This window comes from Chenopodium album, chromosome 18 (assembly GCF_948465745.1).
Source record: "Chenopodium album chromosome 18, dcCheAlbu1.1, whole genome shotgun sequence".
NCBI classification, from domain to species: domain Eukaryota; kingdom Viridiplantae; phylum Streptophyta; class Magnoliopsida; order Caryophyllales; family Amaranthaceae; genus Chenopodium; species Chenopodium album.
In genome coordinates, this window is record NC_137851.1 from 39,364,710 (window position 1) to 39,381,943 (window position 17,234).

Here is a 17,234-nt window from a genome sequence, read left to right on the forward strand (position 1 = left end):
ATATAATTGGGCGTATAAGCCCATATTCTTGTTAAATAGGCCATGTATAGTGTCTGCAATGATGGAAAGTGGATGGACCAACTTTGAATGTACCTAATAATTTAAATGTGCTATAAACTTTGAATGTACCTGATAATTCAAATGTGCTATAAACTTTCATCCTTTGGATTGGGCTATAAAAAACAAACCAAGGGGCATTTTGTAGTTTAGGCAACATAAATACGAACTACATTAATTTCCCGTCTATCGAGAAATTATTGATTGTGATGCAACGGCTCAGCCCAACTTAGTCCAATTACAAGACAAATTTTAAGATGCACCATAGTGCATGTAGGTGCACCATGCCTATACTTTTAAACATTTAGTAAAAAATTTGAACAATTATAAATTTTAAATATGTAGTAAAAACATCTGAATATCGCAAATTTTGAACATTTAGTTAAAAAATCTGAACAATCGCAATGCATCACGCCTATACTTTTAAACATTTAGTAAAAAAATCTGAACAATAGCGAATTTTGAACATTTAGTAAAAAATCTGAACAATCGCAATACACCACGCCTATACTTTTGAACATTTAGTAAAAAATTATGAACAATAACAAATTTTGAACAGTTAGTAAAAAAAATAAACAATCTCAAATTTTGAATTATTACGAGTCAGACAAATTTTGAAAGAAGTTTGTCTGACTCGTAATAATTCAATAGTTTTGTAATATAAAATGAACATTTAATGTATACAAAATGAACATTTCTTTCTAAAATATGAACATAAAAATTGCATGTTTATGTTCGTTTTTGTGACGTGTTCATATTTTTTTACTAAATGTTCATTTTTTGTAAACTGTTCAATTATTTTTACTAAATGTTCAAAAGTATAGATGTGGTGCACCATGGTGCACCTAATACTAATTGTAACTACAACACTGTTTTTTGTACTTGTATGGTCTTAAGAAGGGCCAACTGGCTAATTAAACCCCAAAACAAACAAGAAAATTACCCACAAGTTTACTGATTAGCGTGGGTTAGCCATTTCAACAGTACTAATAAGTTTACTTTTCTACTTCTTCCATTTATTTTTAGTTGACACGTTTCTTTAGTCATGTTTGTCAATGCACAAATTCAACTATTAATATCATTAATTACCGATAAGCAAAAATCATAAAAAGTTGATATTTTGAAAGTATATATTGTCACGAATCTAACAAGATCTCATATGACTATATTTCATATTACGTATAAACCACAAAACACGGTCAAGAGAAGAGTGCATGAATAATGCTAAAGTCAAAACGTGTCAACTAATAAACACAGAGGTAATATTACATAGTAGTAGTTTTTTACCAAAAAAAAAAAAAAAAAAAAAAAAAAAAAAAAAACCTTTTTTTCAACAAACGTTTAACAGATACACATATTTAAGAAGCTCTTGTGGTCTGATGTGAAGGTAGATAGAAAGGGAACTAGAAAGGGAACTCATGTCGAGAGAGTGAGTAATCATATACATCAAATTCTAATGTTGTAATTATTTCAAAAATTTTATAACAAGAGCAAATATGTTACTATCTACATCCTCTATTTTTAAATATTTGCTCCACTTTTCTTTTTCGGCTGTTTTTAAATACATGTTCTATTTTCTTATTTGGAAAACTTTTACAATATTTAATTAATTTTTCTCACTTATTAGACCCACCATTAATTATATTTTATTAATTTCATGCTCTCTCTCCTCCAATTCTTTCCACTAACTTTGCTTTTTAAAATTTTTTATTCTTCCACCTACCGCACTAGTTCTATATTTTATTATTTTCTCCAATTTCTTCTACAACTCCGTACATAAAGTAATGGAACAAGTATTTTAAAAACGGAGAGAGTAAAAGTACAAGTAGTATTTTGGGAAAGTGAGTTCCTCACCCTATCTTGCCTAATTATGTATGTTTATCTAAAATAATCTTATGTAGCAATATACAATCCTTGCATGGACATAATTTTTGGAATTTGACACAAACTTGACATGAGAATGGAAGGTTGGGCACTCATTCTGTAATAATGAACATAGCATCTATATATTATTAAGGGGCACATTGGTGCGCTCAATAGAAGGATTAATTGGTCGTATGTGGGTGCCGTTAAGAAAGATTGGCACGAGCTCAATATAACACGATTTTTCCTTTTCAGTAAGACCTAACAGAGAACTAGGCCACTGGTACGGCCCAACTCGCTCCCATCTTTACTTTCTCAATGAGCACATAACATAATAAGGCAAAAATGTGTGGAGAGAACTTATATGTGTTGATTTGTGGGATCAATTATTGGTTCTAGATACACATTGTGTGACAATTGAGTTCAACCCCTATTAGGATATAAGGTGAATTATATTAGTAGTACAAGAATCTAGCTACAGTTACGTTATATGATAAAAGTCTAGCTACTATTATATGATAAGAATGTAGCTTCTATTAAACTTATAGCTGAATGATCCATACATGCATACGCAATCAACAAAAAGGAGTGTCTTAAGATAATTGTATGGGATGATATCTAGGCAAGGCCGATATCTTGAAGAAGCGTATGATCAAACTATGTGTAACTATGGAAAGGCGCTAATATGTACCGGAAAGCAGACATATCGGCTTGTCGGAATTCGGCACGTGGCAACAGAAGCTTGACACTTGGCTCAAGAGGCTTTGCATGGATGAGAGCCACCTGTCAAGTTGGATCATTATAAATAGTAGGTAAGACCTCATTAATGAGGACATTAATTACTCTCTCTCTCTCTCTCTCTCTCTCTCTCTCTCTCTCTCTCTCTACTTTCTCTCTCATACTTATCTTCCTTTCTTAAACACTTTCTGACTTTGTCATCGGAGTGGTTATCCCCGGATCACCCCGGGGTTAGCTAACTTCTTCTCATTGTGTAGGTTCTCAGCTCGCCGATAGGGGTATCAGGATCTCAGGTCCGAGTTCTTGAGAGATCAGGTCTAGACAGAAACAGTTTGGCGCTAGAAGGAGGGTACATTGATCACTTCTATCGCCTAAGAACCTCACACAAAATATATATATATATATATATATATATATATATATATATATATATATATATATATATATATATATATATATATATATATATATATATATATATATATATATAACAATAACAATAATGGCTGGAAATAATGAAACACCAGTGACAAGAAAAGTGGTAAATCAATCAGTAGAGCAGCCTCAGGTAGAGATAGTGGATGAAACTTATACCCTGGAGGATAATCAGTTTCGCATGCCGGTAACCTCCCCTGCAGGTGGAGGGGAAGCAGAGGATCCTATGGCGGCATGCACACCAGATGAATTGGAGACAGCAGCAAGGGTGATGAGTGCAATGAGTAAGAAGAGAAAGGAGGCTGAGGCGGCACAGGCTGAAAGGGGGGCCGCTCAGGCCGATAGAGGAACACCGCACCGCAATCAGGAAGAGCAACATAATCAGTTGATGAACTCGCCTAGGAGACCCCGACAGGAGTCGCCGGTAAGAACGCATACAATGTCGCGACAGGTTGAGCAATCCTCAAGTCACACCGTAAGTACGAGAACCCAGCAGCAGAGAAGTTCGCAGGTAGATGGGCAGGCAGTGCGAACAGTGGTGCAGTTAAGGGCATCTCCTTTTTCCCAGCATATTTTGGATCAGCCGATGGAAATGGTGAAAATGCCGACTTGTAGGTATGATGGAAGAGGGGATCCAGCAAGGTTTATAACGTCCTATGAGGGACATATGATGTTGTATACCAACTCAGATGCAGTCTGGTGTAAGGTCTTTCCGACTACTTTGATTGGGGCTGCGGCCGATTGGTTTAACAACCTTGAAGTGGGATCGATAAATAGTTTTGAAAAATTGACCGAAATGTTTGTAGGTCAATATGTCAGCAATAGTGTGTGGCAGAGAACCTCTGGGGAATTGATGGCCGTTGAGTAGAGGCCGGATGAATCCCTAAGGGATTACATTAGGCGATTTAACAATGAGGCAAACACAATCCCAAAACTGCAACAAGAAATAGCTGTGATGGCTTTGATGAATGGCTTGGTTGATTCTGATTTCAAGCGTTATCTTACAAGGAAAAATCTACCGACATTAGCAGCAGCGTTTAGCAAAGCCCATGATTACATTAAGAGTGAGGAATTGATGAAGACAAGTAGTAGACATGTCGCTGTCGGAAGAGGGCAAAATCAGCATGAAGGGACATCGTCCGGAAGTAGTAGGCCGAGAACTCCTGCCTCGGGAAGGGGAGGGGGAAGCCGGCAAGATCCAAGGGCGTCAAGGCCGCCAATGAGATACAACACTTACACTCCCTTGAATACACCAAGGGCAGCAATCTACTCAGTAAACCACAGAATAGAGAAGATTGGTCAAGGCCGATTCCCATGAAGGCAAGGCCAAGAGATGTGAAAAAGTATTGTATGTTTCATAGGGATGTGGGGCATTACACGGAGGAATGTACGCAGTTGAAGGATAACATTGAGGAGTTAATCAGAAAAGGGCATTACAATACCGGTTGAGCACAGGCAGGAATCAACAACCAGCACAAACAGTTGAGAGGCAACGGATAGAGGCAAGGCCTAAAAGGGTGTAAGGGGGAATAGTCCGACAAGGAGATGTAGGAATACCACCGTTATCCACTAGAAGGGTAGATGTGATAACGGGAGGGCCGGTTCATGGAGGAACGATTAGTGGAGCAAAGAAGCATTTGGATGAACACCGTCATCTAGTTTGTGCCCTGGATGTGGACAATCGTCCTCGGCCAGCTGCGATACTTGAGGTAGTGTTCACAGAAGAAGATGCAAGGGGTGTAGTGTTCCCGCATGATGACCCGTTAGTCTTAATAACTAAAATAAACGGGGCTAACATCAAAAGAGTGCTGGTTGATGGAGGTAGTTCAGCAAATGTGTTGTTTGTGCATGCTTTTAATGAGATGAATATAGGGAGACAATACCTGAAGCCGGTATCATATCTTGTAATTGGGTCCAATGGGTCAACTGTAAGGCCAGAAGGAAGCATAGTATTACCAGTTAAGCTGGGTGATGGGCCACAGGCAAGAGATGTGATGGCAGAGTTTCTGGTAGTGGATGTTAAGTCAGCTTATAATGCAATTATCGGCAGGCCGATAATACATGATATGCAGGCCATTGTATCAACTTACCATTTGGCAATATCTTATGTGTCAAATCTGGGAGCTATAGAAAAGGTGTATGGAGGTCAGGTGATGTCAAAAGCTTGTTATGTGACTGCTTTGAAGAATCCAGTGGGTAGTGCTCCGATACCGTGCAATCCGATAAGAGAAGGTGAGCCAACAGTCCAAGACTTAACTATGAAAAACTTTGATACGAGGCCAGAGGAAACTCCAAGGCCGTTACCAGGGGGAAAAACAGTCCAGGTTGAGTTGCAACCAGGTGATCCGAGTATAACAGTGAAGGTTAGGGCTGATATGGATATAGACACAAGATGCCATCTGATAAGCCTATTGCGTGAGAATGCAGATGTCTTTGCGTTTTCAGCAAGTGAGATGCCGGGGATACATCCAGAGGTGATGGAGCATAAGTTGAATGTTGATAGAAAGTTCAGACCGATAAGGCAAAAGAAGCGCAATTTCTCAACTGAAAAGATAGAAGCAATTCAGGCTGAGGTGAATAAGCTCTTAGCGGCAAGAATGTCGAGAGCTTACAACAGAAGGGTATCTGGAAACTCGGCTGTGCTGGAAAAATACTATGTATAAAGTGTATAAAATTTTTATGTGAAGCTGATATCAAGAAAAGGTATCAGTGATGAATGAAGAATTATTCAGACAACGTGTGTTGGAAATAGGCATCCTCCATTTAACATAACATCGTTAAATGGGACGGACAACTCAAAACCGCTTCCGTGAAGTTAATGAATCTACAACCTGATCAGTTGTGTACATTAACTCACGAGGTTGCTGGTTCAAAATATAATACCGGCCAAATCAATTCGAGTATACGCCGACATGAGGCGTAGCTCAGAAAGTGATCGCCGAGAGGGTACCCAACTGGCTGAAACAGCAAAGCAGTGGATGACCGACGTTATAATCTGGACCAGCAACACAAATTACTGCTTAGTGTAAATAATTCCGATAAGAATTATGTACACTAGGGGGGGGGGTAAGGAGTAAGATAGATGTCGTAGATTGATAATTTTTAAAGTGACAAGTAGTTGTTACGTTTGGATATGGTTATGGTTTCATAATTGTTAAGAGTTGTCAGATATCAGGTATGTCCTTGTTTTTTGTAAACGATAACTGTTTAAATAGGCGCAAATTTGCAACATAAAATATCGTATCCCTAACTGATATGATAAGAGATGTTTGGACTCACAAGCAACTGATAAGCAACAAAGTGTAATGAAAATAGGTTGAGAAGTTTACATAAACAATGAAATTAAAGTTAACAATCGACAGGCATCACCACAAAAAAGGGGTATATGCCGATAAAACAGCAATGTCAAAATAAGTATTCAGATAGACAAAAGGTAATGAAAACAGAATTACAACTGGTAAGGCCCAATAATACAAGACCCACAAGAAGATGTCGGTGATGACTGCCCGCCCTTTCAAGCTTGTGCATTCTCAGGCACTGGGGAGTTCAAAATGTTGGGATCGTTGGGGCCGTCATCAGCTCTTGGCACGAGGTTGTACAGGTCCTCCTCAGAGAATTGCTGAGTCTCAAAGCCGGAAGGAATCTTGTACGCTTCCTCGTTGAAAGCTTTTTCAACTTTGGCCCAATCTTCCTTCTTCCAACCGGAAACATGGGCAATACATCTCTGAGCACCAGTCCAACCTCCGTCGAAACGATCTTGGAGCTTGGAAAAGAACTCATCAGAGGCCAGATAGCGGCCGACAGCTCTTTGCCGGATGCCAGGCTTATCAGCTTCCATTTTTTGAACCTTCTCTTCAAGGCTCTTAATTTTAGCTCTGGCATCGCTGAGATCTTTTTCGAATGAAGGAAGACGCTCAATGGCCTTATCCTTTTCGGTAATCTGAGTCTTTAGATTCTGCACTTCCAACTCCAGACCAGCGACCTTCTCAGCCTTAACCTTCAGCTCCGACATCTCCTTGTCGTCTCTCTCTTTTATTTTCTTCAAATCATCTAAAGCCCTCTCAGCATTGTTGATGATTTCCTGCATAGCACTTTGGCTGGAGGAGGCTTGATGATGCTTCTCTTGGTAATAACGGTACATCTCAACAAGCTCTGTACCAGACATGACAGCCTGAACACAAAAAAAAATGTTTAAAGTTAAGAATAAATAAAGAAAATACGAAGTACATAGTAAAGATGCGTATAAAGCATAAGAATAGATAAAAGAAAAGTAAGGGTACCTTCATCATATTGTGCATATGAGTAGCAGCAAGGGGGCCGATTGGACCAGCAGGTCTGTCCATCGGTAGAGTAAGATTGCTCAAAAGCCGATAACCAAGGTTCCCACCTTGCATTGGGTCATCGGTGATCATGGATTCATTCCGGCCGACATCCATGTTTGGTTGCCAGCGGTCTCCGGAATGACCACCAGGAACAGCGAAGCCTTTTAAAACTTCGTCTGGAAACCTTCCAGAGACTCGTTCAATCCACTGATTGGACCGGTAAGTCAAGGCCGGAATGCTTGAATCTGAGCCAACCGTAGTAGGAGCGATTGTAGTGGTTGGCTGAAGCTGACGAGGGGACTCAGCAGCAGTGAGATCCTCGATCTCAATCCCCTGAATAACCTTTTTCACAACGGCTTCAGGGCTCTTTGTTTTTGTGATGGGTGGAGTCTTCTCAGACTCCGACTTGTCCTTCTTCTTCTCGCCATGCCCTTCAGGCTGTCTAGGGCTAGAGATCACGACACCACCACCTCTCCGGTTGGCAAGTGATGTAGTTTTCCTCTTCTTGGCGTTGTCGTCGGCCATGATCTCAGCTCTTCTTTTTGCACTGATGGTGGGAGCACGACCACAAACACTGGCAAGAGTGTCGTAGGGACTTGACGCCTTAGGACAGCGCCTAATTACTCTCTTCCCGTCGGCTGATAGGCCAAGTTGCCTGTTGTCTAACTTATCTATGCCTGAGAACAAAGAGCAAGAAAAATTAAATACAAGTAAATAATATCAAGAATGAAGCAGAAAGTAAGAAATTAGCAAAATAAATAATACCATGATGGTCTGTCCAACAGAGACCGACACGAGAAAGCGGCGCGTTGCCCAGAATGTAACTCACATTCGGCACCCACACCTTGGGAACTAGACGAACCTTGCCGTCACCCTCATCAAATTCGGAGATGTCAAAGTGATTGACAACTCTTTCTTCGTGCTTACCGAGATCTCTCTCGGGAATTGAGTCAAAACGGGGATGAGGTCTAAAGAAAGTTCTCCTCAAAGAAAAATCCTCTAGGACCGACATGAAGAAAAATCTATCTTTCCAGTCCTTGCAACTAGATAGTTTAGGATGAACGGTGTATTTGTGAGGCTGAGTGTATAGTGACCACCACCCATCTGATTGACCATCCCTTTTCAGGGTAATTAATCGCCTAAATACGTTAAGGGTTAGAGGATAGTTCCGGTATAACATAACCCAAACAGTAGCAATAACGGCCCGAATTGTCGGAGGAGTCAATTGAACTAAGCAAACATTCCAGGCTTTTAAAATTTTGGCAACAAAAGGGTGTAAAGGAAAACGGAGGCCAAAATCAAAATGTTTCATATAAATGGCCACAGAACCTACCGGGCAGTCTAACACTGAAGCCCCAGAAGGAGGAAGAGATAACTCGTACCCATCAGGTAAGTTGAAAAACCTTTTGGCACGACGACAATAATCTTTTTCAATTGCCGTTTTCCTAAAAGCGTCACTTATTTTTGCCTTCGCAACCTTCCCATCGTTGGCAAGAACAATAGGCTGTCGGAACTCAGCCCTATCTGTTTCAGAATTATAACCCTCATCCAGATTTTCTTCCTGGATAACCTCTGCCGTCATGTCAACAATATCTTCTTTACTCTCAGTGTCGACACTACCTTCTTGAGTTTCGTCATCTCCTAAAACTGAGTTCACGGCTGAGTCATGAACGGGGGATGACGGACCTTCCTGAGTGTTTACAGGGATATCAGCCTCTTGTTCTCCCTCATCAGAAGAACTTACAACTTGAACTTGTCCAGGTCTTTTGCTAGATTCTGCAGCCTTAGCGGCTTCAGCTGCCTTAGTAGCTCTTGCAGCCTCAGCAGCTTCACGAGCAGCAGCTCTGGGCTGATAACTGGTACTCTTTACCCTTGGCATGGTGTTTATACTTATATTGCCAACGTTAGTGCCGTATTGATTAAAATACCGTCTCTCGGCAAAGCTGTGTAAGTGATAACGAACACTAACAGACTCAACGTCAAGAATTTCAGTATCGGCAGGGATATCAGGGTTAGTGGGGTAATAAGCACGTTCGCGATGAGCAATGGTCCTATGTAGCATAAAAGCGCGTTTTTCTTCTTCAGAAGATAACGTCTCAAATGGGTAATCTATGTTATCAGAAAGAGAGGATGAATTACCCTGATTACTACCGGTTTCTTTGCCTAAGGATTGCCTAATTAAACGACGCCTAGCAGTACTAAGGTTAGGAAAGTTCTCTTCAACACTATCCTCGGACATTTAATTAAAAACAAGAAAGTAAAAACAACATGCAAAATCAGAGGTTAGGGTGCGACAATACCTTCGACGAAAATCGCTGATTTGATGTCTTTAAGTGGTAAGAAATGACGAAGAAGAAAAGCACGCCGAAAATACTAAAGTGTGCAGACCAAATTCGGGGAAGAATAGAAAGGTAAAAGCTTTGATGAGAAAGTTGGTTCTGAGAGAATACTTGAAAAAAATGAGAAGTAAAAAGAAAAAATGGCGAAATTTTGATCTAAAAAGAAGAAACTGAAAAGGCAGTTGAGGTGAAAGGCGGTTCAGAGATCCAACGATCCTGAATCGACAATCGATTTCAAAAAGCAGCGGTAGGATTTACGACACGTGTATTAATTTTCCCGCTAAAAAAAAAAACGGTTACGCTTCCATATTATAAATTATAACAAGCAGACCTTGTCTGCTATCAGCACACAAGGTCACTTAGGGGGGAAAACGGAGTTTTTCGCTCCCGTGTATTTTGTAACAAGTACACCTTGTCTGCTATCGGCACACAAGGTCACTTGGGGGGGGGGGGGGGAACGGACTTAATAAAAAATAGTAGTATGTCGATGGAATATAACGGAATATAAAATTGAGAGATAAAATCAAAGATAATGCAAATGAATATACCAAAGAATTATAACATTATACAAAGGTCATCCTAAATATTATAAAAATAAGAAACAAATCTTCTCAGCAAAAGAATATAGAGCTTAAAGGACAAGAATAAATCCAGTTGTAGCCGCGCCATTAGGTCAGAATAAAGTCTCTGAGGTATCCTTAAAACTTCATCCACTGCAGTATCTGAGTGTAAGCCAAATGGGCATAACGAACTGGAGCAACAACAGGGATAGCAGTAGCGTTTCATTGGTGCACAACGCTTGACAGAGTACAAGAAACGTTGTGTCATATAAGAATTTCAAAATGAGGTGAAATTTGAAGAATGAGAAGTGGAACCCAAAGTTTGTTCAGCTAGATTAAGTTTGTCGGCTAGGTTGACTGAGAACGATGATATGTGATCATGCGTCCTCACTTGGGGGGCTAATTGTATGGGATGATATCTAGGCAAGGCCGATATCTTGAAGAAGCGTGTGATCAAACTATGTGTAACTATGGAAAGGCGCTGATATGTACCGGAAAGCAGACATATCGGCTTGTCGGAATTCGGCACGTGGCAACAGAAGCTTGACACTTGGCTCAAGAGGCTTTGCATGGATGAGAGCCACCTGTCAAGTTGGATCATTATAAATAGTAGGTAAGACTTTATTAATGAGGACATTAATTACTCTCTCTCTCTCTCTACTTTCTCTCTCATACTTATCTTCCTTTCTTAAACACTTTCTGACTTTGTCAACGGAGTGGTTATCCCCGGATCACCCCGGGGCTAGCTAACTTCTTCTCATTGTGTAGGTTCTCAGCTCGCCGATAGGGGTATCAGGATCTCAGGTCCGAGTTCTTGAGAGATCAGGTCTAGACAGAAACAATAAGCATACTACGAAAAATAACACAAGTTCTCTAATAATGAAGAATTCAGAAAACAATGTTCTGCTATTAAGAATTAACAGTATCATAGATAAATTCAGAAAACAATGTCCTTAATAAATTTTATCATTGTACTTGATCTTACTTAAATGGATATAAGCAAACTCATTGTTTCATGTACTTGATGATATTGATGTAACTATATACTCCTAGGTAGATCGAGAATATGTAAGCATCTAGTACTACTTTATGTGTGAAAGATGTAAAATTCTTTGAACATTTATAGCTCTAACAATCCATGTGACTCTTCTCATAGGAAAGCCATCCATTTTAACAGTAATGCTCTATAGCACAAGCAGTGATTTGATACCAAACTCTTTTAGTCTAATCAATTTGCTTTCTCTTTCACTTTCTTTTTTTACCTCTCTTTTAATGGTTCCCTAAGATATCAATGTCTCTTGCAACTGTTACAACTCTTAAATGCTGTTTCTAGAGTTTTGGTATCAATGCTTTGAACTACTCCGTATTTTATATGAATTGGAAATATATGTATAAGCTCAATGATTTTTATAAGTCGTAGTCAAGTGGATATAGTGCATTGATGGATAATAATGTTTGAGACACTCATAATAATTACACCTTTGACTGAGGAATATAATATTATAAGTTGTATAATGCCCCTACTCGGCTATATGACATCAATTTGATCACATCAATTTGAAAAATATGGGGTATTTCCTTTTACAAAGATTTCATTTTATTAACCTATCAAAACTAATTTGTATTCGATTACTTGATCTGAATCATTTTATTCAAATCTAAGTGTACCTCCAAAATTGCAAAACTCGTTTTATTCAAAGATGAAAATTTATTGGACAACACCGAAAAATTTATCAAGAATGTGACCCAATTACGGCTAATATAAATCTCAATTAATCCGATCTATCTGAAGCAAATATATAATTCATGAGTCAATACCTAAAAGCATAGTCATTTTGGAATTTGACCAAGCAAAACTTGACCCGAATGATTGTCGTCTACCCTAGCAAAAAAAAAAAAAAAAAAAAAAGAAAAAAAAACTCTGTATAACTTGCTAATATAATAATATGTATAAATTTATGTTAGTTATTTGGCATTAAAAAGAAGACATCTAATATGAATTAGTGGTGTATGTTCATATTAGATTTATTAATATTGAGATAAACTCTATATACAATAACATATTAACATTTATTAATATTGTTAGTTATTTAGCACTAAAAACGAAGACATCTAATATTAATTTATAGTAGTGTATGTTCCTATTTTGAAAATGTTGAAAAACATAGCCCATCCACTGATCTACAGACTTGATACTTCCTGTATTTATTGGCTCTAGCTGCGTCGGTAGCCACGAGCCACCAATCTTGAACAAAGATTTGAAAGTTCGTCTTCATTAGTTTCTATTTAGTAATAATGCATCACTTTTCCACACACTAAACATATTGATTGACCATATTCCACTTAAATTGGCCACTTGTATAGAATAATCCCTAGTACATTGTATTTCATTCATGTGTGTATTGATATGATTTGTGTATGACAATTGCCAAATCAATTGTTTGTTTCACTTTCATACAATAATTTGGTATGTTCGATTATACATTAGAATTTTATTAATTAATGCAAATAATAAGTCTTACTCCCTTCGTTTCTAAATAATTGACACAATTAAACTTAGCACACATGTGTCAATGTACTAGTTTGACGCTAAATATAAATATGATTAATTATTAGTTTAAAAAAATTACAAAAATTGATATCATGAAACTTTATATAAATACCTATTTGACAATGCATTTCATGATAAAATTATTTTTTTATGTGCTACTAAAAAACTAAAAAATATTGGTCAAAACTATTATATAAATAGTGATCGAAAAACAATTCAGCATACGTGTCAATTATTTAGGAACGGAGGAAATATTTTGTATGTGTTTTTAGGGTTTTTTTAGTTGATTTTTTAGTCTAGTTTGGTAGCCTTTGGCTTAATATGGTTATGCTTCGGTTAAGTTGTGATCATTTGATGCCTTCATGGGTAGTTTGTACTTACGTACCTTGGCATTACAAGACATTATGTGCAATTGTGTTTAGGGTGAAGCAGGAACTGTAAACTACGCCCATGCCTAGTTTCACTACGTCCATGCCAAATCGAGTGGCTTTTCTACCAAATTTGCGCTTGTCGAACACGCCCATAATGTTGCTTGCTAGCATGTCCATGCCTGGACAAGCTAGGTGCGCACTAGAGGAAGCACACCCTTGCTGGAATTTGGTATGCCCGTGCCTAATTGAAAAACAAGAGAAACTGAGCTACTGCCTAGTAAATGTTAGTTGAGAAGGCACATCTGTGTCTCGCTAATGGAATTTGATTTTAAAGCTATCAATTCACGATTTGGAAGTGGCACGATCATGCCCTACGTCCGCGCTTGGATGAGGAGAGGGTGTTTTGGGTTGCTTTTATTTCCTCATTTATCCTAGTATTCTAGGATTATTTTAAATGCTTCTTAGTTTCTTATTTTATTTTATGTAATTAGAAACCCTAATTTATTCTCTAGTATTTTATATTATTTGCTTTGAAAATTTATGCTTTTGATCAACGTGCGTTCTTCTTAATTTAATATTCGATATTTTTCTTTTCTCTTTAATTTATTTTATAGTCAATCATATTTTCATTATTGTTTATCATTTTTTCTTTTGTTAATATATATGCGTGAGTAGTTTTCTTAATCCAGGATTTAGCGGATTCTAAATATGATTGATGCATGATTTAAATCTTTAAATTCTCCAACAATTTAATAATTCAATTGACATGCTTAATTTATTACATTTATGCCTATGCTAGATTAGGAATAATTAACGTTTTTATCATCCTTTTGTTTCTCTTGGGTTTTAATAGGATCAAAAAAAAAAAAAATACTCACGCATATTAACGGGATTTGTTTATTTCAATTAAGAGTTGATGTTTTTCAAGGAAGAGTTGAATGAATATAAATCTAAGTACTGAGTAGAAAAAAAAAACCTTATTTGCTTGATTCCATAGAAGTAGCTAGGCTTGATAGTTAATTTGGGAAGCTATTGATAACTCGATCAGAAAAGACCTTTGGTATTATTTAGAGATTACTTCTGCTGTCAATTGAATTATATGTATTGTGGGTAGAGCTACTATTGCATTAATTATATTGTAACGTAGTGTTGCTTGATCTTAGCTTGAATGTTTTTAATTATCAAATTATTCTTCTTTATATTAATTGTGTCGTTTAGCATAGAATTCTCAATATTGATTTGGTTACTTGCTTATATTAGCTTGAGTCGACTTAAATAAATAATTCTTAGCCTCTTGGGATACGACCCCTTACTTTCTTATTCATATAGTGAAAAGAGGGAAAATGAGGGAATTTAAAGACAGTTGTAGTTAGTGGGGCCCGCCATAACGTTACAATTAAGGTGTTGGGCAAACTGCTGGTAGTATTTAAGGTTTTGAATAATTGTTGGTTGTAGAATTTAAAAAAATATATATTATTAGTGATAATTAATAAAACGTAATTTATAGTAGGTAATAATTATCAAATTTTTATTTATAGAAAGATTATATATATATAGATATTAACTCTATTATCTCAAAGAAAAATCAAAATTTTCTTTCTTCTCATCTTCATTTAGATGGACCCATATTGAAGCACCACTCCTTTTTGGAAATTAAAGAGTGGGACTTAGCTCACTAAAGCCCAAAGAAAAGTGGAGGTGCCCCCAATTTCTTAAAAACACTAATATCTTTGGTGGTTAATTTGAGTGCACTAGGCAGTGTAGGCACTTACTTCATGCTAGTATGCAAGTAGAGATAAAGGATGACTATATTTGCTATATATGTGTCATATTAACTACAAGGAAGACAAAAGCACTTTGAATATGTCTAAAGGTTGCATTGTTTACACAACACAAATTGTTTTCTGGCACCTAGAAAACTAGATGTCTTTTTCATTACTATTTGAAGCATAATAATCCATCTTGAAAATTTTGAACTATCTTCTTAATTATTGGTTATGTATGAATTTTCTAATTTGAAATTAATTTAAGAATGGAAAATAAACTATGATATACTTGATAATATTAATATTTGGTTTATGCATAATATTTTCTCTTTTAACTCATGACTACATATACCGACCATTTTGTTAATTTCAATATAACCTCCAATTTTGAGTGTTTTCATTATTTCATAAGATTGCTAACTTATTTTCCAAATTATCCATAAAGTGGCAAAATCTTTCCCATATTCCTTTGTCAACATGACATAATTTGTATTAACAATAATATTTTGATTGTCTTTCTAAGCTCAAGTGACCATTGTGTTACAAGTTTTTTAAATTTGTCAAACTTGATGTATTTTGTCAATGATTTTTATGGGATAAAAACATAAAAATTATGGTCACTAACTATAGTCTCCCATATTCCTAATGTAATACCCTCCCCTTGCCCCTCCCCCTCAAAGTTCCTAGTCTGCTAACTCAAACCACGTATACTTGTAAGAGATTTCGGTCCAATAAGATCCTTCTAGTTCTTCCTTACCTAAACATAAAAATAAAAATAAGTAATAATAAAATACATAAAAAATCTATTGTCTCCCATATTCTTATTGTAATTCATTGGGAGTTGTTAACCCCTTCCATCCTTTAGAAGGATTTCCATTATTTTTCTAATTTCATTGTACTTTTGCACTTATAATTTAGGAATATTGAAAATATAGAGTTTCTAGAAGAAAATATGATGCTTTCTCTCACGGGTAACCAATTATATAGTACATTAGTACTTTATAAGTTTTGTTTAAAATTAGTTGAGAATTTAGTTTAGGAAAAATTGTCAAAAATAATACAAATTTGAGAATTCCGCCAAAAACAAGTCAAACTTTTAATTAATTTTTAATTATACAAACTTTGAGGGTTATCCGCTTTAAACAAGTTAAAACTGATTAGTTACCTCATGAATAGGTTATGTGGAGCACGTGACATTGTATTATTTTTTTAAAACTATTAAACAACTTTATAAGATAAAAAAATTAACCGGCTAAATAAGTTGTAGGTAAAATAACTTGTTTAAAGCAGATATCTCATAAAGTTTGTATTATTTAGAAATAATTAAAAATTTGACTTATTTTTAACGGATCGCTCAAAGTTTGTATTATTTTTGACAATTTTTTCTTTAGTTTATCAAAGAACTAACATTCTACACGAAACAAATAAGTTTTGCTTCTTTGATGCTTCTAAGTCGATTGCTGCCTTTATATGCACGTGACGTGGTTTAATACCATACATTATTATCTTTTGAAAATTCTTCAAATATACTGTATTAGCTGTAGAATATTTTGGTCTTTTGAGGGGGCATTTCGAGAATTATTTGCTAAACAATAATTTATCTTGGAATTAATTAAGGATTTAAATCGAAAATGAACGGAGAAATTTTGGGTTAAATTTAGTCATATTTGCGTACTAAAGGCAATCTGTTGATTCCAATCAGGCAAAACACAGAATATATTTTACTATTGACTAAAAGCTTTATAAAATATTAAGTCGGAAAAAGTAAAACACGGAATATAGTTCACTTAGGAGCTAAAAGGTTATTTGGTGTGGACAGTCAATGGTTTTGGTACTTTTGAGTTTTGACCTTAACATCAAATACTCCCATAGTCCCAATATACTCATATTTATCTTTAGAAAAAAAAAATATATATATATATATGCACTTTGTAGAAAATATATGAAATGAGATTATTTCTGTGTGGATGATGACATGGTTCACCCTAGCTAATTAACAGGGGTGTTTGAATTTCATGTATGTTGTGTACAATTATATCCTATATATCCTTTATTACACCTCGTAATTTATACAAAAATAAATTAGTGTAGAAGGATAGTAAGTCCTATAACGGTTGATATGGAAAACCTTTCGTAAAAACAACTGCACTTTGTAAGTAAGTAGTTATGTATATAGAACACATCTTGACTAAATATTTACCAGAGTTGGTCAAATAGTTAGCCAAACATAAC

At 36.3% G+C, this 17,234-nt stretch overlaps 1 protein-coding gene across 1 annotated transcript; it reads left to right on the forward strand.

Annotated features, from left to right (window-relative positions):
- The first annotated feature begins 4,955 nt into the window (after window positions 1-4,955).
- Window positions 4,956-5,756, forward strand: LOC145592128 (uncharacterized). The gene has a single exon (XM_081648592.1). The coding sequence runs from the start codon at window positions 4,956-4,958 to the stop codon at window positions 5,754-5,756; it is 801 nt and encodes a 266-aa protein (XP_081504718.1).
- Window positions 5,757-17,234: the final 11,478 nt, after the last annotated feature.